This window comes from Aaosphaeria arxii (assembly GCF_010015735.1).
Source record: "Aaosphaeria arxii CBS 175.79 unplaced genomic scaffold BU24scaffold_8, whole genome shotgun sequence".
NCBI lineage: Eukaryota > Fungi > Ascomycota > Dothideomycetes > Pleosporales > Aaosphaeria > Aaosphaeria arxii.
Window position 1 is genome coordinate 1,520,956 of NW_022983481.1, and position 23,125 is coordinate 1,544,080.

The 23,125-nt window shown below is 50.9% G+C and overlaps 6 protein-coding genes across 6 annotated transcripts; 2 read left to right on the forward strand and 4 right to left on the reverse strand.

The window, feature by feature from the left end:
• Positions 1 to 49: 49 nt before the first annotated feature.
• Positions 50 to 4,532, reverse strand: BU24DRAFT_275094 (uncharacterized protein). The gene is made up of 3 exons (XM_033522629.1): positions 4,368 to 4,532; positions 998 to 4,302; positions 50 to 943 (listed from the first exon to the last, which is right to left on the reverse strand). Exons 2-3 carry the CDS (start codon positions 4,179 to 4,181, stop codon positions 72 to 74), a joined length of 4,056 nt encoding a protein of 1,351 aa, XP_033380683.1. The 5' UTR covers positions 4,182 to 4,302; positions 4,368 to 4,532; the 3' UTR covers positions 50 to 71.
• Positions 4,533 to 8,037: 3,505 nt separating this feature from the next.
• Positions 8,038 to 9,669, forward strand: BU24DRAFT_275131 (TPR repeat protein-like protein). The gene is made up of 2 exons (XM_033522630.1): positions 8,038 to 8,646; positions 8,757 to 9,669. The coding sequence occupies exons 1-2, from the start codon at positions 8,187 to 8,189 to the stop codon at positions 9,467 to 9,469; spliced, it is 1,173 nt and encodes a 390-aa protein (XP_033380684.1). The 5' UTR covers positions 8,038 to 8,186; the 3' UTR covers positions 9,470 to 9,669.
• A 2,097-nt stretch (positions 9,670 to 11,766) lies between these two features.
• On the reverse strand, positions 11,767 to 12,951 carry BU24DRAFT_353309 (uncharacterized protein; the record flags this gene model as incomplete). Its single annotated transcript, XM_033523774.1, has 1 exon — positions 11,767 to 12,951. One exon carries the CDS (start codon positions 12,949 to 12,951, stop codon positions 11,767 to 11,769), a length of 1,185 nt encoding a protein of 394 aa, XP_033380685.1.
• Positions 12,952 to 13,917: 966 nt separating this feature from the next.
• Positions 13,918 to 15,840, forward strand: BU24DRAFT_443597 (serine hydroxymethyltransferas-like protein; the record flags this gene model as incomplete). The annotated part of the gene is made up of 5 exons (XM_033530593.1): positions 13,918 to 14,064; positions 14,117 to 14,173; positions 14,233 to 14,326; positions 14,394 to 14,531; positions 14,587 to 15,840. 5 exons carry the CDS (start codon positions 13,918 to 13,920, stop codon positions 15,729 to 15,731), a joined length of 1,581 nt encoding a protein of 526 aa, XP_033380686.1. The 3' UTR covers positions 15,732 to 15,840.
• Positions 15,841 to 17,876: 2,036 nt separating this feature from the next.
• On the reverse strand, positions 17,877 to 19,077 carry BU24DRAFT_353570 (Allantoicase; the record flags this gene model as incomplete). Its single annotated transcript, XM_033523784.1, has 2 exons — positions 17,877 to 18,853; positions 18,957 to 19,077. 2 exons carry the CDS (start codon positions 19,075 to 19,077, stop codon positions 17,877 to 17,879), a joined length of 1,098 nt encoding a protein of 365 aa, XP_033380687.1.
• Positions 19,078 to 20,049: 972 nt separating this feature from the next.
• Positions 20,050 to 22,584, reverse strand: BU24DRAFT_353607 (uncharacterized protein; the record flags this gene model as incomplete). Its single annotated transcript, XM_033523787.1, has 3 exons — positions 20,050 to 21,552; positions 21,603 to 22,378; positions 22,431 to 22,584. The coding sequence occupies 3 exons, from the start codon at positions 22,582 to 22,584 to the stop codon at positions 20,050 to 20,052; spliced, it is 2,433 nt and encodes an 810-aa protein (XP_033380688.1).
• Positions 22,585 to 23,125: the final 541 nt, after the last annotated feature.

A 23,125-nucleotide genomic window follows, 5' to 3' on the forward strand; every position in this document is an offset into this window, starting at 1 on the left:
CTCGTTCGCACGGCATCGTCCATATAGCATGAGTGCATGAGTGGATCGTCATGGATTCATAAAATTGCGAACTAAAATCCATGGAAGAGATCGTTGGATTCATATGCGAGTTCCTCGTTCAGTCCGCCGGTCGCTCGGTGGTCGTTGGTGCTGGCGCTCCATTGACTATTGCCTCGTCGTCGGTGCCCTCGAACTTTGGGTGCATGTCTATGCGGGTCCTCGCCGAGGGAGTTATCGATGAACGCTTCCATGCGCACGGTACCCATGGAATCGAAGAAGTGTTGTCGTGTGGAGCTGCTCGCTTCCGATGTTCGTGTGCTGGCCATTGCGCTGTGTGGGTTATACACAGACGAGGGAACGGATGGGGGAACATTGCTGCTGTACAAATCGGAAGAACCTGTCGAGTACAATGATGGGACGGCTTGGTGAGAAAAGCTACGATACGGGACACTGGGAGGAGGGGCACCTGGGCCAGTGGAGCTCCTCTTTCGACCGTGGTAAGGACCGCGGCGGATGGCTGGTGGGCTGGCGGATTCAGGAACAGGCGCGTCGAATCCTCCTCCAGGCCTGGAATAGAAGTCAGGCATGGGCTCTGCACGAGAAGCATAACGCTGGGCAACGGGGTTCGCCTTGTTCTTCGCCAGGCGGACCGAGTCACGAACGTGCGAGCGACGAAGAGTAGCGGTCGAGGGCTTGTGTGCCATCTCTTCTGCTGGCGGTGGGACAGGCGGGGCTGGATTGATCTCAGGCATCGGCGCATTCGAATGAGCGAGGAATGACAAAGCGGTCAGCCAGAGGTAGTGGCGTTCACGCGTAGCAGCGGTGAACTTGAGGGCGCGCGCCGGAGTTAGGATCAGAATGGAGCGGTTGAAGAGCACTTCTGTGCCGGCATTCTTAGGAACGGGGGTGTTGTCGGCAACGTCGAGAACAGACTGGATCGTAACTACACGGGAAAAGTCAGTATGTTATAGCTGGAAGAGGAAATGGTGTGACTAACGTTTACGACCGCTCTTGCCAATGAGGGCAGAACTCGTAGTCGGCTGCTTGCTACTCCAGAGCACCGAGCGCTCGTATGGTGATATCCACACCCAGCGCTTGTGACGAACGCCGTTGCTGGTCAAGACAGCGGCCTCATCCGCAGCACGGATGGGATCTGCTGGAGAAGATTCAGGTCCGCCAAAGGTCTTCCTCTTGCGAACGTACTTCCACATCCACTCTCCAACCATGGTGGCTGCAATGGCGTCCACAACGCTGGTTTGTGAGTGAAGACTGCCACCAGAACCGTTGCCGGTGTTGGCGGTAGTGGTGGATAGCTGAGGCCTGTGACCGAAGCGATGGCCAGTTATCATGTCAGTCGGCAGAGGCGGTAGTGATGGGCTTGGAGGCTCCATTGGGGTTTCAGGAAGAGATGGCGATCGACTACGGGATCGTGTGGTCTTGGGAATGACTGCAGCAGACCGTACCTTCCGTAGGCTGTCTTTGCGCTGGTGACCTCTGGTTCCGTACGGTCTTCGGCCCTGGTAGGCGCCACTACTACGCGGGGTTGGGCTTTGGGAGCCTTCACTCTTGCTCAGGGGCTTATTGCGCGAGCTAGATCGAGTCGGCACAGGGAATGGCGGCTGGCCTGTTCCGATGAATCCGTTGGCGATGTGCTGAATCGATCCAATGCTACCGATGCTAGGGCTTCGAGATCGCATATGAGCAGCAGTGCCATTGTGAATCATAGCCGATCGGCGGATGCTGGGCTGTCGAGAGAGTGACGTTCGGACTGGCTTCCCAACCTTTGATGGTTTTTCCAATGAACTGCGGTTGGATAGTATTCTGCTTGAGGCCACTGAGTCTTCTGATGGACGCGACTTGGACACGACCTCCTTGTCTTCAGGGACAGGAGTCGGTGGGCTGTTGAATACGCGCCCGTTCTTCACATTGCGTGATGATAGCATTGGTGTAGAGTATCCCCGCTGCTCATCATCGCTAAGCTCACCGTTCACGTCTTCTTCCTCGTCAGATGATGGTCCATCGAAGCCGGCGAACAAGCTGCTCGTCCGGAAAGGTCGTGTCAATATGCTGTCCCTGTTGCGAGCCAAAGGACCATTGTCGTTGTTTCCAGGGTAGAAGTCCTCGATCTTGCCCTGCGCAGCCTTTTCGAGAAGACTGGTAAGATCCTGGCGTGCTGTAGGGGCGGCAATGGTCTTTTCCTGGCCAACGGGATTGTGAGAATCCTTTCGGTTGACATTTTGGGATGTGCGGTCCTGTTTGGGCTCTGGTGTACCAGGTTTGGAGGAGATGGCAGAGGGAAGAAGGTGAGGTGGAAGCTTCACAGGGCGTTGGTCGATACGAATCGGCTCAGTCTGCATACCGAAAGAGCGAACCGACATCAGATCGCCTGTTGTTTGAGTGGCTGTAGTCTTAGTTCCTGGGGGCAATATAGGTTCTTTGGGCGAGTTTGGTGCAGACGAGGGTGCATGAATGGCGATCGACGGGATCGAAATCGGCGTCGGCGGAGCAGCACGTGTTGGAGGTGGGATTTTTTCTTCGTCAGCCTCGACTTTGAGCTCAAGGACTGTCTCTTTGATCTCATCAACCAGATCTGTCTGTGTAGCAATAGAGGCGACTTCAGGCTTGAAGACGGATGTTGTTGGCGTCGGGAGGCTGGGACTGACAATGGTGGGAGTGGCCGGGGGGCTTAACGGCTGCTCCACAGTTTGGCATGATGTCGATGTTGTGAGACGAGCGGGCAGCTTTGGTGGCAGCGGCGGCGGCGACGGTGCAAATTGTTGAGTCCCTGAACTGCCAGGTACAGAAACGCGCTTCCGGCTTTGGTTGGCCTCCACATCTGAAATAGAAAGAGTCGAGTCGTTGCCCTTCAAAGTATGTGACATCGAGGCAGATGAGTCCGGTCGTGTCGGAGATGACGGGGGTGATGGCTGTACGCCAGTGTCGACATACTGGGGCAGAGTGGGCGGGAAGATCAGGCTCAGGCCGTTTGGCGAGATGGTAAGAGACGAATTGTTTGTATGAGATACATGACCGTTGGTCTTGGGGAGTTCGGACTGTTCAACTGTAGGCTGGGGATCCTTGTTGTCGGCTTGCTGGTTCTCCATACTGAGACCAAGGATACGTTTCGCCTTTTCGTCCGGATACATCGATTGCCGCGACTCCAGTGCTCGCCTTGCGCGCATCTCATGTTCAGGAAAGTCGTCCGAATCCAATTCAAGGTCTCCCAGGTCTTCCTCTTCTTCGTCGAATACTAGCTCATCTGCCAGACTCAGACCGTTGAGACGTCCGTGGCCTTCAGAACCTGTCCCGCTCATGAGCGACATACGGTAGCTACGTCCGATACTTCGATAACTTCCACTGCTGTGGTTCCTTGAATGTCTCGCGACTCTAGTAGAGGGTCGTCGTTGGGGTGATGAACGTATGCTAGCAGTGTCACTCTCGTGGCCCAACCCGCCGTCTCTAGGCAAATCCTCGACTTCGCTGTCCTGTCCGAGCTCTTCTTGGGCGGCCTCCTGCATGGCGATCTCGTCGAGCAGCATTTTCAGACGGCTCTCCGACACATGGACTCGCCGTTCTAGGGTCCTTTTTTCGCCAGCCCAGACTTCCTTCTCTCGCGCCCACATGTCATGAACGCGCGTAGAATCATCTTCTTGGCCCCGTAGCTTCTTCTGTATGGTTTCGAGTTTCTCTTTCAAGTCCGAGTTCGCCTCCTGCGCCTTGTCTCGTTCACCAGCTATCTCCTCGAGAGCTGACAGTGTTCCGTTCTCCAATTGTTGAAGTTGCCGTTTCACAGCATCGTTTTCGCGTGTACTCGAATTGAATTGATCTGCCAGGGAAGCGTTTTCATCGCGGGTGGCCAGAAGATCCGTCTCCAAATCCTCGATGACCTTGTGCTTAGAGTCCAGTTCCCTCCTCAGGTTAAGGATTTCAGACACAAGCGAGGCGTGTAGTGTGGGTGTGAATCTACGAGGATCGAGAGGAGATATTTCTTCGTTTTCATTATCATTGCCCACATCAAAGGGGTCGGGAGGGAATGGTGCTGGAGAAGGTGGCATCTCGCTCGCAGGCGTTCCGTATCTTGACGTGCGACGCGATAGAGACGCATAGGGTGTATCGACGGGTGACGGTAGAGGTTGGTTGCTGATGAAGATCTCATTATCGGAGAAGTATTCGGAGGCCATGTTGAAGTCAGTGACGAAGAGATCGCCAACAGAGTATCACATAAAGAGGGAGACTAGTCGTCGACTCGCGTAAAAGTGAACCACAACGTCGTGGCAATAATGCGTGGAATCTAATTCATGTCTACAGGAATCAGAAGGCATTCAGAAAGCTGTGGTGTTGGTCTTTGGCAAGCATTCACAACGTACTTGGTGCAACGTATTTGCCTCCCGGGCCGAAAGGATGGCTTGCTTGTCTCGTAATAGACCTTTAGATGGAGGGCAGAACAGCTCCTGTATCAGAAGGATATGTCACCCCAGGTGTTGCGTGACAATATTTGAAATGCAAATTGTGCCTGGAGCTGCAATGGATCCCTGCAGTGTGATGTGAAAGTATCCAAGAGTACAAGAAGAATGTAAACTTGAGTCCTAGGCCGAGGGTTAGAAAAGGAGCGAAGAACAAGGAACCCATGGACCACTAGATTGACGTATGCTATGTGGACTGAGGAGGGTCTGCAATGGGGCCCTATGAACTACGCATTGTACTCACAATCCAGGTATAGATATGACGAGGTTGTGCAGAGAAAGATCAGCACGGCCCCTGGGTCATATGCTGGTTGCTTTGTCTGCGATTGAGTATGAGAAAATAGAATATGAGAATCGTACGTTGGAAACAAGTAGTGTAATGATGGGATCGATCAAGCAATGCCACAAGTGGACGAAGCAGAAGTCGAAAAGACACGAAGATAGACGCGTCAATGAAGAGGACTACCTGGTGTGTTTCTAAAGGATCGTGAGTGGTAGGATTGAATAGGATAGCACAAGATAGGATAGGGTTAGGAGGGAGTTAGAAAGAGAAAGAAGGATAATAGAGCGATTGCCTCGAGGAATGAAGCCGAAGGGTAGATGTGAAGCAGAAAGAGGGGAGGGAACTGGCGGGCTGTAAAAGTGTACAGCTTGGGCAGGGAAGAGCATTGAATGTGCTGATCCGTAGCTTCGTTCATGCACAATTTGGTACGGGAGCCAGAGCAGACAGGCGGCCGGCCTGGTTCTGCGGAGACGGGACGGTGGAAGAACGGACAAGGGCCGTATGCTCACGACGAATGAGAACCATTCACCCCATATCAAATTTGCCATGAAGCACAAGGACGATGCTGGTTCGACGCTGGTTTCTTTCAGGCTTGGTCAATGCTGCACCATGCTGGAGCAATAATGATGGCCGGTAATGCATTCGTTTCTGGTGGAGGGAGGTTGCACAGTAGTGCGTTTGCCGTACCGCTTATGCACACTCGCGAGCACGCAGTAGTGGCAGTGGAAGCGGCGTGGGAAGAGATGAGCACACGTCGCTGGGTAGACATTGCGCTGTCCGTGTCTTCCATCCGAGACCCGCAGCAGTGGGATCCCATGCTCATTGGCGTTCTGCGGGTGGGGAAGAGGAAGGGTAGAGCAATCAGGGGCTGCAAGGGATTTAGGTAAATATGCTCCGTACATGGCCTAGGTGTTGATACGTTTTCACCTGTCCGGCCACTGTCCTGTACTTTGAGCGTGTGAAAGGACAAGGTTGATAGGGGATGCAACGTACAAGGGTTGCAAAGGACGAAGAATAGCGAGAAAAAAAAGTCGAGGTAGGCCTATCAGGAACAATCCCCAGCGCAATTGGCCTGCAAATAATCATACAATGCACGAGAATTTCATGACCCTGAGCCAGGCACAAAATCTACCCTATCCCCATCCGTGAATTCGCCTAACCAATCTGGGTCGAGGCCCAGTGGGGGGTGGAAGTTAAAGGGTAAGGAGCAATTGACAGAAACGGAATGAGAGAAATGGCAATGATCGAGGCATCACACGGCTACGGTGCTACACAACGAAGTCGTTCGAACATTGTGACTGCTTCCCGCAGACTTGTAACGACGTCCATGATAGGCAATGCTGGAGAAGCACATGTTGTCGTCAAACGGGCGTAACGAGGTACATGGTTACGTTGTGTGACAGCTCGTGAGCCACTCCTCGTGTCGCGTGCGAGATCACTTCATCCGCCGCTGAATGTATGTACAACAACGAGCTCGATGACGGTTCTTTCCCGTTGCTGCCCAGACTTTGTTCTTGATCGAGCGGCAGATAATGGCAATTTGCGAAATGAACAAATGTGTAGAAAAACTCCCCGGGGGCGTTGAGCACAACACAGTAGTCACAACGCTACCAACAGCCTGAGGCGTGATAGGGTTTCAGCCTCCTATCCGTCTGCGCCGCTGCGCCTAGGCTGTTGTTGCTCGCGGCTCGTTTTGCTCCACTAGTCGTGCGTGTGTGCCAACCTCCTGACACTTCCCTTTGGGACGTGATCAAGTCGTGATCGGGCAGCCGAGGTCGGTGATTTTCATTTGTCGGTTCTTTAAGTCTTTAGTCGATCTGATCTGCCATTGACTTATTACGCGCTATCGCCATACGACTTGACATCTCGCGAAATGAAAAACATTTGGTCTGTTGACGTGTCGTCTTGCTCACCATTGCAGATACCGAGACATCACTTCCTATCTCGACCAAGCCTGCAACATGACAGGAGGAAGAGGGGAGAGAAGGGATATCCTATTCTCTCAGCCCACTGGCCCTTAGCTATCGTGGTCTTTAGCTGTAATGCTATACCGTCTCCCTATCGTATCGATCCCAGGGCCATGAGAAGGCAAAACCAATTCAGACAATAAAAACCCACCCACATTTCCTGTTTGGGGGCTTTGCATCATTCCCATGTCTTTTCAGGTTAACAACGTTCCCAGGAACCGCAACTACTCGAGTCAACAGCAAAGCGGGCATATAGGATCGGCCATGAGCTTTCCTAGTCAGGGCTGACAGCAGATGAGCGTTGCTGAGGACTGACACATGCTCTCTCCCACTCTGCCTACTTGTAGATAGTCTAGACAGTATGTGTATTGTTTGTAAAGACTGTAGAGTACGACGGGTGCAGTCTGGTCCGAATTGAGAAACACGGGAACTTGTAGCTCCAATATCGTACCTCCCGCTGAGTCGTATACGTCGTGCGCAGCTCAGTACTAGTAAAAAGCTGTTAGAAGGTGGCTGTCAGCTGGCTGCGGGACCTGCGGAAATGGATTCGGGATTATTTGCTGCTCGATAGCGTACGTTGTGTTGCGAACGCGTACAGGTGCACGTTCAGCGCCAGTGCTTGTCCAGGTGCGAGACCGATGTCCTCACCAAACAACCTCAGTACACCCTGCGTGCTCAAAATAAATACCACGCTTTGGCTCCAACAACACGTCACGCTTCGTCCCTTGGAACTCGTTGTCGGACTTGACTCCGAATCCAAACCGACAAGCAGAGACCCTCATCCCACACTCCTGGGCAAGCAGATATTTCTGGGTGCGTTCATGCAGACCTGGACCCCTGTGTCGATGTCGATGGATGCAGCTCGGCGAGTACGTAGTTGTAGATCCACCTTCCGTTCACGAAAATGAGAGGAGTGCAGCAGGATCACTGCCGAGTGAGTAACGCTACCACTACTACAGCCTCCCGTACTGTGTGACCAGGTTGCATTTCGGTGGCCATGTTAGGCAAGTAACAGTTTTTGCAAATGAAAGCTATCCAGTCGACCAGCAATGCGTCTTTCGATCCGTTGGACGGAGTACACTTGTGGCAATTGTTGGGTACAAGGAGAGACTGAGTTCCTGCCTGACCACAAAAGTCTGATACATCGGATGAGCCTCCCATTTGTCATAGTCATTCAAATCTCCCCCTCTAGCATTGCTCTATGAGACGATTAACTTCCAAGTAAAGTCAACGATAAGGACAATACAGTTTAGCAGCCGCACTACTTGTAGCGTCAGTCGACTGAGAAAAATTGCCAGGTAAGGAAGACAAAAATGATCACGTGATGGAGCGGGACCTACTGGCGCATCCTTCCTCAGGCCATGGACCTTAAGCGAAGAGAAGTTTAACACTAGTGCCCAATATCACAACTTCGAGCATTTGAAAGGTACCAGTGATCAGCGCCTCACTTTTCATTTGGGACTCCAGGAAAATATGGCTTCAAGCAAGATTGAAAATGGGCCTTCCGAGGCGGCATCTGCAGATCTTCCGCCGGCGATGGCAGAGATCAAGCATCAAGGGGTCGATGAAGTCATTAAAGAGATGAATCGTCTGCCTCTTTTTATGTCGACGCTCGATGAGACCGACGGCGAGGGAGGTGAGAACATCCATCTCGAAGCTCTAAAGGCACTAGCATATGAGGGAACAAAGGCGGAGGTAGCAGAGAATTTCCGTCAGCAAGGAAATGAGTGCGCGCGCGCCAAACAATGGACGGATGCAAAGGAGTTCTATGACAAAGCTATTGCTGCGCTGAAAGCGCCGCCTCAAGAGCCGGATCCCGAGGACGAGCCACAGATCTATGAGATTGAGGTGGATGAAGAGGAAGAAGCCAAGAAAGAAAAGCAGATCGAGGAAGCCTGCTATGTTAACCGAGCACTATGTAACCTAGAGAAGAGTAAGTTATGCCGCAATTTCTACATCACGATGTTCATGAGCGAGTTCTTTGTCATCACAGATTCGATGAAGCCTCATTCTTATAGACGTTGCACTAACGTCAAGATCTAGAAAATTATCGTTCATGCATACAGGATTGTGCTTCCACCCTTCGACTGAACCCTAGCAACGTGAAAGCTCTGTATCGTTCTGCACAAGCATGCCTGGCACTTGACAAGTTGCCCGAAGCCACAGACGCCTGCACGAGGGGCCTTGAGATTGACGGTACCAATGCAGCCCTGAAAACGCTCTCCACCAAGATCGCTGCCCGCGGCTCGTATCTAGATGCTCTGGCCAAAGCTCGGAAAGAACGAGAGGAGAGGGCTGCGTCAGAAAAAGCCACCCTCACATTAGCCCTGAAGAGTCGAGGCATACTTACCAGGTCTACAGACCAGGCGCCAGATCTCGAGGATGCAGCTGTGAAACTGGAGAACTCAATGGACCCGAGTTCTACTCTTTCCTTCCCAGTCATTCTATTGTATCCACTCCATTCCCAATCAGACTTCGTCAAAGCGTTCTCCGAGAAGGAGAAGCTTGATCAGCATCTTGAGTATATTCTGCCTGTACCCTGGGACACAGAGCAAGCCTATACTTTGGACAAGGTCGAGGCATACATGGAGACAATAGCTGGTGGGCTCATAAAAGTGGGTAAGAAAATGTCACTAGGAAAGATCCTTGCCTCTGGCAAAGTCGAGATTGTGGATGGATTGATCAAGATCAACGTGGTCCCAAAGGAAAGGGCAAGCGAATGGATAGACGAGTTCAAGCGGAGAAAGCCATCATGAATCCATGAACGCCCCGCGGAGGATCCAGGCAGGCACGATGGCGGGTATCCAAAGATACTGAGATGAAGGACGATTCACTCCACAGTCCAGGATCAAAAGATTTGGACGGATTAGACGGACGGAGCTGCGCGAAACGCCACATATCGTCGCATCGAAGCGCTGGTTGGGCTTACGGTTTACCATCTTGGCCTCTCCATATACGTTACCAACGTCCCTGAATCATGCTAAGATTACAACCAATTCGCACACCTCATTGTTCCAGACCCTCGCCAATTGAAACCTACACAGTAGAGCAGCTACTTCAGCCTCCAACGGCCGGCAAGGCCGTTTGACTACACATCAGCTCGCCACGTCGAAAGAAGCATTCGCTCTATTATGCAGCATAATAAAACAATCTGATATGACCCCACTTCTTTCCCGCTCTTGCATGCCCGTCTCGTTTATGCGCTGCGCTGCACTGCACTGCACAAGTGAACAAAGAAACATTATCAAAATAACGGCCACCATGGTCAGATACCGCAGCCAGCAAATAACGCGTAAACACGCCTCTTCTCTCCTCTCCAGCCTAAACTCCACGTCTTCTTCATCGTGCCCATCAATCCCCCCGCGTAATCACGCCCAACGCCATTTTCCTCGCTTCGTCTACCAGCCTGCCTGTCTCTCCATCCCCCCAGCCCGCCGAGCCGTCAAAAGTATTCGGATGCAATCTATCATGGACCTTCCAAACTAGGACCCCGTTCCCCGGTACGTGGTCTGCAGGTCTAGCGCAATGTGTTCGACTTTCCCAACTGTTTTTTTCCTCCTCTCTGTACGGATATCACGTTCTCGTCACATTACATGCATGCATGCGTGCGTTTGTGCATGGGCGCGCTCGTTCCTCGCTTCTCGATATCACCCGCCGATATTGCTAGCACTGATTTATCACGCCCACTGGCTTCCTATTTACTCCGTGTCTACCTACTCGTACCATTACAAACAATCTTACAAGGTCTGGACGGAACATCCCCCAACAAAACCAAGAAAGTCCGGGGGTGGACCTCAGACATCAATTAGAGCCCAAGAATAAAATAGAGAAAAAAAACGGGCGGCATGTGCAAGTCCCCCTTCCCACTTCCAATCACAATTAATCCTGTGCCCCCCATCGATCGAATTTGGATAATTCTTCGTCAGATCGTAGGATCTGAGTGGTTGTTGGGTGTTTCACACACACCAATTGTTTGTACCTATTTTGTTTTAATTTAGCCTGCTATTATTTCTTCGCCCTTCTCATCCTTCTCTGTGTCTTTTCCTCTTTTTCCCGGTTTCAGACTGATCGGAACCTCGGCGCCTTCAAATTGCGTTGGGTAGGTACCTAATGTGGGCGTGTGGCACAGTCGTGCCGCTCCTCGTGTCGTCCTCCCGCCCTGGGTTTCTCGCGCGTGCAGGATGTGGTTTTCTTTGGCCGAGGACACTGAGGAGAAAGGATTCGAAGTGCGAGAAGGGTGGATGGGTGGGGATGAGGATGAAGGGGGCAGGGGGCGACGAGATGTAGGTGCGGATATGCGTGGTGGTGGTGCAGCTGTACGTACGTACATGTTGCATATATTAGAGGAGGGTGTGATTCCGGTCGTGCTATCCATGATTGTGTGTACGCTTGTCTATTAATCATTTAGCTCAGATAGAAAAATCACGGAGAGGATGGGGTCAGATTATGGTGCTTTCTGGGTAATTGGTTAGAAGTTAGAAGTTGATGCTTTTGGATCTCTAATACATATCCTAGTTTTCAATTGAAAGATTAATAATTCCCATTCTTCACATTTCACTTCTCTTTCATGTCCACATATACATCAGGGGAGAGGAAAGTAGACGTCTGAAAGATTTGACTTTAATTAGTGTCATACTGTTTGAGATGGGATTGAGTCCATCGCTGGTTCATGGTAATGTTATCCATCCAGTGAAAATAGAAGGCCAGCCATCGCAAGCATCTCCATCCTTTGTGTCGGCTCACGTCCAACACTACTTAGAGAAGTTCTGTGTTAATTAAAAGACATGATCGGGTACAGGAATTTGATAAGACTGTAGTGTCCTTTCTTCGAATTCCCGAACCACAAACAAGCAAGACACAACCCGGCTTCGATATCTTACATTCATTCTGCTTGCCGTTCAATCCATGGTACTCGTAAGCTTATATCAATATTCCATGCAGGGCTCATGTTCCTCCACTGCCAATCTATGTAGTTCCATGGGAGTAAGGCCACAATTACGGAAAACATCTTGGTTTCGGAAAGTTAACCTCAGATCGACAAATGATGAGGCTATCATTCATCTAGATATAGTTTGCGTTTGCGAGTCATCAGCTCTTGGATCTCGTCAAATGTAGAAGGCATGATTTTCTGGAAGTACCAACGATTCGGAGGTTCCGTTGTCACTAGGTCTGCTTTGATCCGCTCAAGGTAGCCGAGAAATTTGTTATCAGTTTTGAGCAGGTGGCGACGTCCCAGGAACGTCAACTTCACTTTGCGCAATTTGGCCTGACGAAGTATACGGAAACAGTCGATCAAGTGGGGGTCGTTTATATACCGACGGTTTTCGTGCGTGAGGTATGGTGTGAGGCTTGGTGCTGCATCCTCAAGTGTAATTTTGATATCTCTTAGGTAGGCGAGGTTCGCCGGCCCTATGACCTTGAGAAACTGCCTCACGTCCTGATAGCCGATCTCCTTCGGGATCGGATTCCAGAAGGGAGACCGTGAAGCTCGATTGCGGCTCAAGGCGAATGTGTTTTCGCCGTACAACACACTGCAACCTTCACTGTGAATGAGTTTGCAGGTGCGTAAGAATTGACCAGACCTGCAAAAATTGCTTGGCGAAGCAATATCTAAGTCATTGTCGGCCTTGAAAAGCAATTGGTAAATCTTGTTCCTAATCTCAGGCGGAATCTTGTCGAAGCTCTTTGCTCCACTGTCATTGGTGCTGGGCGGAAGCATCTCTGCTTCAGTCTGCAAAGGTGGTGCTGGCAAGTCGAAAGCTCTGGGTTCGCGTAGTAAATCGCCATTCAATTTCACTAACAGAGGGCCATGAAATCCCAATGGTATATTGAATTGCAGGACAACCGGCCCTGTGGCATTAGATGGCCTTCGGATTACACGGTTCGACTCATCATCTGTTTCCTCATCCGGTGCTTCGAAGTAGGAGAAGGGCTCTGTCGGCGGAGGAGTAGGTGATGGTACCCGCTTGCGCTTTCTTCCACGGGCAGTTTTGGGTTTCTCGCCTTCTTCGTCTTCAGATGGATATTCCATCAGATCAGGCTCCTCTTCCTCGATTAGTGACGAATCAATATAACCATCCATACGGTGACTCCGGCCGGCTGACTTGCGGATTGGTCGACCAGTACGCTTGTTGACGCGGGTAACACGAGATGGACTACCTAGCTCTGGGCTGCTATCGCGACTTTGCAAGTTGGGTCGCGGCTGCGACGCGGCGGCGTACGCCCTCGCACGAACCATCTCGAGTGCGGTCGTTAATGTGAGGAAGATGAAATGGAGGTCCTGAGCGGGTGCTGTTGATTGTGGTGAGATGAGAGACCGAGGCCAACAAAGGTCAAGTTGTTCTCGTAAACTTCTTCGGTGGACTGTTGGGTGCAGTGGGGTTGAAGTGTAGGAGCAGTGGGGAAGTCGCAGTGTTTACCGTGGTTTTGATTTGATCACGACCGTACCTACAACGAGCAGGAATGCGGAAGGTGCGGACGACATGTAACCGTTTGAGCATCTGACAAGTTACTTAACTTCACCCGTGGTTGCCCGCTAATGATTATAAGAAAGGTCAGAGCTTTTCTGGTACATAATGTATGAGGTAGTGAAGTAGGAAGCTCTGTGGATATGGAGACAACTATTGCTATTTGCATGTACATAAATATATACACACACTCCCTGCAGATGTAGCCCATGGAGTTATCGTAAAGCTGGCCTCTATATCGACATCCACCTTCACTTGCACGCGCCGACGCGCTCATAAACCAATCACACGTTCAATCAAGTATCCTTCAGTCCATGCCTGTGAATCCGTGCCCATGAATCGATATCAACGACATATGCCAGTCATAAGGTGAAAATGTCTCCTGAGGGTGGTGGAGGTGCCCGGAGCATATCAGCAGCACCCACGTCAACCATCACTGCAAAAGCAGAGATAACCAAGTGAGAATGCGAATGTCTGAAAGGCGCTGAATCATCCTGGATTTAGTCGTAAAGAACGTGAAGATGGCGCGACGTCGCGATCGAAGAAATACTCTCTAGCTTAAGCGATCATGTGATCGGACGTTCTCTTACTCCACGTTGTCCGTGCATTCTTTCCAGTTCCGATTTGGGTCTAGCCACTCACGCCACGCGCTAACATTGCACCTACATATCATAGACTGGTGATATAGCTCTCCAATTCCTCACCTTTCTCTCTTTCTTTTCCTCAATTCCTCCCTCATGGCCGCCCTCAGAGCTTCTTGCCGGGCAACTCTTGGGCTCTATCGCCGCCCTTCGTTTGCAATTGCACAATGCCAGTCGGCGAGATCTATCCAGAGGCAGTACCAATGGCGGGGTTACGCCGCCTCAATCGATAACCAGCAAAAGGCAACTTTGGCACATTTCGAACAATTTGTGACTGTTACTGACGAATTTCCAGCTCCTAGCCGCGGATTTGGAGAATGCGGACCCAACTGTCTTCCAGATCATCGAGAAGGTCCGTACCCGGTCCCCTACAACATCCCCGTCGGAAAGCTCACCGCGCGGCTATTACAGGAGAAAAACCGACAGAAACATTTCATAAACCTCATTCCGTCGGAGAACTTCACATCACAGGCCGTGCTCGATGCGCTCGGTAGTGTAATGCAAAGTATGCTTCACACCTTCACAATGTCGGATTCATATGGTCGATACATAGGCTCACAACGTCATCGCAGACAAGTACTCTGAGGGCTACCCCGGAGCACGTTATTATGGAGGAAACGAATTCATTGATGAAGCTGAAAGGCTTTGCCAACAAAGAGCGCTCAAGGCTTTCGGATTGAGCGAGTCAGAGTGGGGTGTGAACGTCCAACGTGAGTGCTCATTTGCCCCATTGTACGCGCATATGGACTAATTGGTTTACGATAGCTTTATCTGGCTCACCTGCCAATCTCTATGCCTACTCTGCCATCCTTAACACCCACGATCGTATCCTCAGTCTCGACCTTCCTCACGGAGGCCATCTATCCCACGGCTACCAGACCCCCACCAAGAAGATCTCCGCCGTCTCCAAATACTTCGAAACACTTCCATACAGGTTAGACGAGAAGACGGGAATCATTGACTATGCTCAAATGGAGGAGCTTGCAACTCTTTATCGACCAAAGGTCATTGTTGCGGGAACATCCGCTTATAGCCGTCTGATAGAGTATGAGCGGGTCCGCAAGATCGCTGATAATGTAGGAGCGTACGTCTTGGCAGACATGGCCCACATTTCTGGGTTAGTGGCGGCTGGTGTTGTTCCATCTCCGTTCCCATACGCCGACATTGTCACGACTACAACACACAAGTCGTTGCGTGGCCCACGCGGTGCCATGATCTTTTACCGTAAAGGTGTGAGGCGTGTAGATAAGAAGGGTGTTGAGGAGCATTATGATCTGGAAGGACCCATCAATGCTTCCGTCTTCCCTGGACATCAGGGTGGCCCTCATAACCACACCATCACGGCATTAGCTGTTGCTCTTCAACAGGCTCAGTCTAAGGAGTTCAAACAGTACCAACAGGCTGTGCTGGATAACTCCAAGGCCCTTGCCGAGAGGTTGGGTAATTCCAAAGAGAATGGCGGATTGGGCTACAACCTCGTCTCTGGCGGAACAGATAACCACCTCATCCTGATTGATCTCAAGGACAAGGGTGTCGACGGCGCACGCGTAGAGCGTGTGCTTGAGCTTGTTGGTGTCGCAAGTAACAAGAACACCGTTCCTGGAGACAAGTCTGCGATGAAGCCTGGCGGTCTTCGAATTGGTACTCCTGCGATGACCACTCGAGGTTTCCAGGGAGAAGATTTCCATAGAGTAGCTGACATTATCCATCGCGCCGTGACCATCACCCAGAAGATCGACAAAGAGGCCAAGGCCAAGGCCGAACAAACTAAGAGGAAGAACCCAGGCAGTGTAGCTGCTTTCAAAGAATACCTAGGTGAGGGCGGCGAGATCACAGACATTGTACAGTTGCGACAAGAGGTTGAGGACTGGGTTGGCACCTTCAAGCTCCCATGGACCAAGGGCGAATGATTGTAACTATATGATTTGAGCGTTAGATTTGGCTGCACTGGCAGCTTTCAGCTTTCAAAATGTTTGTTTCTCCGAGATTTCTATAACGTATATATACATTCAACATAGCGCACATTTGGCCAGCGCCAATTCCAAGTCGCGAACGCAATTTCTCCAATCCACATACTTTTTCAGCGTCTATTGCGAATGTTAACAGTTGTATCTAAAAGCTAACGACCAAGTTCATGAATAAATGCTCGTATCCTCAAGAATTTGATTTTCCTGGTAAATTCTGTTAAATATAGTGAAGAAAAGCTTTAAAAAATGTGCTCAGATAATGGATTATGCCAAACCTTACTGTTGTCTTTCTAGGGGTGTTCTGGCTTAGCACTAGGTACTCTATCCTTATATTAGAGTAAGTTTTGATTTTCATCTCTCCAGTTTCCATCTTAGAGTACAGCAACCTTTCGCACACGAAAGGTAGCATTCGAGCTTCTAGATGGACGTTTGACTTCAACGGCAAACAATATTTTCTGCTTGTTGCAAATTACGTTAGGATGTTACTGGATGTCTAGAGGTACTCGGTCTTTGATCGGTCTGAGGAAAAAACACTGACGTCCAATGATGTCTGGTAGGTGAAAACGTTCGTTCAGTATCGTTGTGGAAAATGCAAACACAGGTTCACCGACCCTACGCATTCCTTGACCAGGCTTGACGCACACAACTACTGGAAACTTAAAGAATAGAAATTGTTATTGTTCCAGAAATTCATCGGGAGTATGGACACACGGTTCTCTCTCTATATCGCGCTTCGTTTTCCGGAAAGTGATGTGCTTAGAGGTTATTGAGGACCGTTCAAGCTTCACTTCCGGGACGGGTAAAAGTGAAGTCGTTAAATAACTTAGTGAAACATAGTTTCATGGCCTGTGGTCCCATTCTCCATCTTACCGGTTGGTGAAGGTGTTTTCACTGTGCATCGGTATTGATGTTGACTTCACTATACGCAACAATAGTAACGTTTCTCGACGACCTCACTGACTTTATATCCTGAAGTATCTGGTATTGTTTCATCCAAGACAGACTTCCTACGGTTCTACTTCATATTGCTACCCCGGTCAGTGAACTGCCTTCTCGATTTTCACTGGCTGTGAAACACTCAATAGGCACGATTACTATTATACCTCGAAACGATGATATGTCCCGTCTCATCATACCTACAATAGAAACCATTCAAACGCCATATCTCACCTTTAAATCTTCCATTCACATTCTATGCCGCCAAAAGGACCGCACAATAGCAGCGTCCGATATTCATACACCATTGTCCTAACCACTGCTAGATACGATATAAAACCCCATCCATATCGCCCTCGAGATCCATCATACTTCCTCCACAACCATCTCCAAAACCAAATTATCCAGTTCAGCTCTGAAACTCCAAGTTCTCCTTCTCCACCTCCACCAGGACCAAAAGCTCAAAACCAAACCCTCAACCATCACTCTTTTCCCAACTACAAATGTCTTTCCCAAACCTTCCCGCCACCACAACACCCACAACAATAACAACAGCCTCATTCTCACGGCCGAGCCCCGAAACCCCCCTCTCCAAAATCTTCGGCCCAACCACTGACGCAATAGCATTCGCGCTGTTCTGCTACTGCGCGGCGACGTTCCTTCTCTTCACCTTGATGTGGAGTCGCGAGTGGATCGACAGCGGTCTCAATGTGAGTTCCCTTTCCTGCTTGTTTTGCTTTCTCGGTGTCGGTGAGTGGTTTGCTGATGAGTTGTGGGTGTTGTAGCCGACTGGGAAGTTCCTGTGGGGATTGGGGGCGAGTGGGGGACGGAACGAGCGGAGGAGGGGGACGGGACGGCGGAGAGGGGAGGTAGTGGATGTGGATGAAGAGAGGGGGATTGTGTGGAGGGTTGAGATGATTGAGGGGGAGATGAGGAGGCTGGGTCTTTGAAGGGGAGTGAGCGAGGGGATTCGTTTGAATGGTGAGGAAGTGGGATGAGGGTTGAGTTGGTGTGAATTGGATATCACTTGAGATTGTGAGTGGGGAATGGGGGGCGGGATATACTATTTTTTTTCTATTGTTTTGTTTTGTTTTTTAGCTTCTGAAGCTGGGATTTTGGATAGCTTTTGATACAAACAGTCAGCCGCTTCACTCAAACGACTCGCTTTCCAAACACCCTGAATCGTTTGACTCCGCCGTCAGGAATGATGATCAACTTAGCGTGAGTATACTTCTTGCCCTTCACGTCGGTCAACACCTCCTGACCGTACACGTGCTCCTTATCCGGTCCACTCTTCTGTGGCGACAAAACCTCCACCCATCCCTTATCCTCATGTCCAGGGTCCTTCTCGAACTCTCCCGCATACACCTGCACCTTCTGCGGGAAGTTACCGCGGAAATGCGCCGTGTCGATGACGATGTTATCGATCTCGCCCTTCGCGCCCAGCCTCACAATCGTCCAGTCAATGTGCACACCGCGCGTACGCTTCGTCTCCCACCCATCGCCCATATCCTTTCCGCGACCGGGAAGCAATAGGTTATCCTTGGTTCCGAAGTGCTGGTCAGAGCAGGATGTCGCAACGCCGCCATTGACCGTCGCACTGAGCTCAAACACCTCGTCGATGCTCTGCGGGAACACAGGGACCGCATTTCCGTACAACCTGAACCGCGCGATGCCGCCATCAGGATACATAAGCAGCCTGACGTGCGTGTACGCCTTCTCCGTCAATTGATTCAGGATCCAGCCGTGGCGCTGACTGGGCCCGCATTCCTGCTTGCTAAGGATGGTCTCCCAGCCCGTGTACCCGGGCTTCTTGACCTCGTCCTCCTGGTCGTCGCTCGCGAAGGTGCCCTCGATGGCGATCTCGGGTGCGTGGTTGCCGTTGAAGAACGCAGTGTCGATTTCCGCGCCGATGACCTTCCCGCTCGCGACGCCGAGGCGGAACACGACCCAGTCGGCGGGCTCGGTGTTGTGCCGGCGCGTCTCCCAGCCGTCGTACCAGGCGCCGGCGTGTGTGAAGACGCCTGGTCGGCGGATGGGAGGGGTTGGGGTGGTGAGGTTGGAGGCGGCGGCGAACCATTCGTCGCTGAAGGAGAGGATGCGGGAGCCTAGGGGGGCGGAGATGAGGTCTGGAGGGTGGGAGTTAGCATGATGCTGTGTGACTGTAGGGGGGAGGTATCGTGTATGATTGGTGTACGATTGTGTGGTTTTGCTTGTTGCATGGTTGCGTACCTGTGTATTGGGACTTGAAGGTTGGGTCAATCTCGTCGGCGGACAAGACACGGGCTTTTGTGCTGTCCGCTCCCGTAATTGTCGCCTTGATATACTCTGGGGATATGGTAGGGATTTCCATGGTGAGAGATTGTGGAGTTGAAGGTTATGTGTGGTTTCAGTGGTCAATTGGGGGGTTTATAAGGAAGAGGGGGATGGATGATGTTAGAAAGTCAAGAAGTGTCGGAATTGATAGGCACACGACAATTGTTTATAAGATTGGACCCTTGCCGACCTCAACGGGTATGAGTTACTACGTTCAGAGAATACGAGGCAGATAGGTGATGATACAATTCTCCGGCCTCTGCTTGGTGGTGGGCACTGGCGGGGTAGGTTGAGTGCTCGTACTGGCTGACTGGTAGCTTCATAGCTAAGGTTGTGAAAACGGTTCCCAATTAGGTGTAAGATGCGTGGGGTTGACCAAAACCCTTGCGGAGCCCGCCGATGGTATAACACACTAACACCGATATCGGGTACGGGCGGCCAATGATACAGTCGATATAAATCTTCTATTACTCGATAGCATCAGGGAATCTTCAACATGTCTACTGCCCCTACCAAGCTATTACTCGATAGCAACCCCTCTCCTGCCTCTATCGTAAGAATCAATAGCGATGACATCTTCATATTTGGTATAGTACAGGCAATTGACGGCTACAGTCGCTGGCAAAGGAATCACGAATGGAAAATTTGCGGAGAAAGGGGGCGTCCATGGCAATATATTCTTCTCTTTTCCGGCCCCATCTTCAAAACTATCGGATGGCAGCTTCTCGTCGTCACTGCAGCTGCAGCTGCAGTCGTGCAACCAACATGCCTGTCAACAGTGTGATGGATGTGAATCCAAATGCATCATTCGCTTTGGGCTTGTCTCTCCTCGTTGACAAATGCAGTACGTAAAATTTAATATGCAATCCTTTCACATCTGAATCCATGGCTGCAACATCATGCCGTGTCAACTCCGCAGCATCTCAGACACTTGAGACGGCCATGTTGGATATGAAGTCTCTTCCTGTCAATGCTCTCAGAGGGGTTGAATCCGGGTGTAACCCTCGCTTCAGCCGTAATTCTGCTCAGTCCATCGCGTGTCCTCGTACATCGCCCCGCTATGCTTGGTACTGCTCAGATCCAGCTTGGCCAAGAATTCCGGAGGTATTGTAGGTATGTATTTCCTTTCTCGCTCCTTGTTCACTCCACCAAATCCGGCACCATAGGTGATCAGCATGTCTGTGGATGTGGGAAGACTAAAAGGTAGCATGTAGGAAGGGTCCAAAAGGAGGTCATCAGGCGCATCCTCTTTCTCCTCTTCCGACATCCTCGATGGTGCTGGCGATGGAGAAGTAATGGGCTGCGTGGAATTCGACTTCACAGGTGTGGTTGGAGCCGAATCGGCTTGATGTGGTGGATTTGGTGACTTTGCCCGGGCGGCTTTGCGCTCCGCCGCTGCCTTTTGGAGATGTGCGATGTACTTGGACGCACTTTTATGCAGTCCTTTCTCGCCAACCTCTGGTCGGTAGTATTTGGCAGCATGCAGGAGCTGCTGAGGTGTCAGGCGTGGCAACTGTTGTAATGTGCCGACAAGTGCCTCTAAATCCTCGCCAAACGAGGAGAAGACTTGAAGCCATTGCAAGAGTTGCACGAGCGGCTCAAGATGACGTTTAGCTGAATCGACAGTGTTGTCGCCCGTCGACTGCATCGAGCCATTTTCGTAATGTTCTGGTTGTCGGTTGTTCGATCGTGCCCAGTCTTCCAGGGTGGACACGTTCATCCGAATCTGCATAGCTTTGGTGCGTGCTAAGTATTTACGGTTGGACATGATCCGGTTAAAGAGCTCTGCTGAGAGCCAGTAAATAAGCTGGGAAAGTATCTGGGCAGTGATGACTGAGTGTACATCATAGAGATCCAGCACGAATAGGGTCGATGATAGCAGAGATGTTATGTTCCGAGGAGAGGGCTGCGCTCTGCGCTTCGGAGACGGGGGCCTAAACCGCTTCTCGATAGGCTCAGGGGGCTTGACCTTCGCCTTCGTCCGGAATATCTTCCATTCGTGTTGGAATAGTACGTCTTCAAAACCCGGTATTGTCTCATGCTCCAACATGGCCTGATCAAGGGCCTTATCCATTCTGCGTTCGGCGTCGCGAATGATGAGTATGAATATCTCATTAATGAGCTCTGCCATTTGTAGTTGAAATTCGGTCGTCGCCTGGAGCAGCCCTGTATCCTTTTTCAAGTAGTGAAGCAATAGTGTGGCGTTGGACAACCAAAATGCCAAGACGGTCATGTCCCACTGATGCTTTTCAACAACATCATTGATCTTGTCCATAGCGGAGACTAGCAACGTTTCTAGTAATTCGGCACTTGAATGATAGTGTGCATAGCGGGCACTGAGGAACAGGATGTTCGCTGGGACTGGTTTTTGCGTAGGTGAGCGTTGAGGCGTCATGTTGGTGATGATAATGTCGAGTATTCGATCCAGTTCATTTTCCTGGAATACGAACATTTGGTCATTGAGGCAGCGGTCCCAAATGAATTCCTGTACCTCTTCTTGCTCTTCGGGTGTCTGTGACATGATTAGCAGGTTACATAATCATATAAGGGGTATTTGCTGACCTCTGGCTGCTCATCGAGTCCTAAATTGCCAAGGTCGACTTCGAGGTTGAAAGCGCTTTCCATCATCATTCGGCGTTTCATCTCATTTTCAGCCATTTCTTCCTCGAAGCGATCTTGAGAGAAACCCGAGTTGTAAAAGTCGTCCGAAACGCCAGCATTGCCGATGGAGTAGCCACTTTCATGGAGGTAGTCGGACAGTTCGCTATTCGGTTCAACAAAGTCGAAGGCAGTCCTCCCCGTAGATGATTTGATCTCAGGCGAAGCGCCGTGGTCGAGTAGTAATTTCACGATACCCTTGTGTCTGTTGGTCATGGCCCACATCAAGGGACTCCAGCGGTTCTTGTCCTGTTTGTCTACATCCGCGCCCGCTTCGACAAGTGTTTCAACGACATCTTCGTGTCCAAAACAGCTTGCGTAAACTAACGGAGGCGTACCCTCAGCATCGACGGCGTTGATATCGATGTACTCCCTAGCCTTTCCGTTTAGGAGTCGCTGCACCCTCTCCAATTCGCCGTTGGACGCCGCTAGGGTAAGTAGCCCTTGTAAAGCCTCTCGCTTTTCGTCAGGCGACAGTTTGTCGTCTGCAACTACCTTGGCCTCATCTCCCGAGTTATCGTTCTTAAGACGGGCTTGGTGAGCAAGCATTTGTACAAGCCGACTGTCGCTGTCTTCGAGCTGCTGGATATCTTCGTCCCCACCAAAACTCGGGTCGTCTAGGGAAAGGTTGAAGCTGAGTGGGCGGGCAGGCATTGGCGTTGTCAGAAACTGCGATTGCCCTGCGGCGTTGGTTAGCTGTGAGACAAGATCACGAATGTCCCTCGCACTGACCCTGCCATGCGTCATAGATCTCAGTCTCCTCCCCTATCGTCGGCGGTGCCCTTCTATCATCTAGTGATGTCGGAAGATCTGAGGGGAGCTGTCGGGGTTTGATGGGCTCCCCAAGGTCCCCCGTATGGGCAGGGTCGTGCGTGGGAGAGTCCATCGTGTGGCATTGGAAATCGAAAGCCTTTTGTATGTTCCCAACGACGTGCTACCCAAGCAACTACTCTCCTGCGCCTCCGCTTAGGTCAGATCCTAATTGCCACGATGTTGCGGGTTCCTGCAGCTGAAAGGGTTCGGAGACAGCGAGGGGCAGCGCTCGATGGGCCTCCGGAGGCCAGGTATGGTATCAAGGTTGCGTAGGCTCAGCGGGACGGGATAGAAACATGTATGGATCGGGGAACGTAGTTGTAGGGTGTGTGATGGGGTGGTGGTGGTTTTCTTCGGTGTTTCTGGACTATCACGGCGGGGTCAGGAACAATTGAAAATCGTATCTATACAAACACCAGATGTTGAAGTTGTCCTGGCAGGCTGGTAATAGGTAGGTTTAGCTCAGTCGGCCAGCCAGCCCAGGTAGTGATGTCGTTTGGACGGTGCGGATCTTAGCCGCAAATGGATCAAGCGTAGCCTTGGTGGGGCTTCAATGAACAACATTCGTACGTACCTAGTCAGGTTAATCTGTGGCAGCAAGATGAGGCGCTCAC

Bases quoted from the DNA above. Each gene is read 5' to 3' on its own strand.
- BU24DRAFT_275094 (XM_033522629.1), bottom strand. From the start codon at position 4,181: ATGGCCTCCGAATACTTCTCCGATAATGAGATCTTCATCAGCAACCAA. The intron at 944-997 runs GTTAGTCACACC...TTTCCCGTGTAG, and splicing joins TGGCAAGAGCGGTCGTAAAC to TTACGATCCAGTCTGTTCTC.
- BU24DRAFT_275131 (XM_033522630.1), top strand. From the start codon at position 8,187: ATGGCTTCAAGCAAGATTGAAAATGGGCCTTCCGAGGCGGCATCTGCA. The intron at 8,647-8,756 runs GTAAGTTATGCC...GTCAAGATCTAG, and splicing joins ACTATGTAACCTAGAGAAGA to AAAATTATCGTTCATGCATA.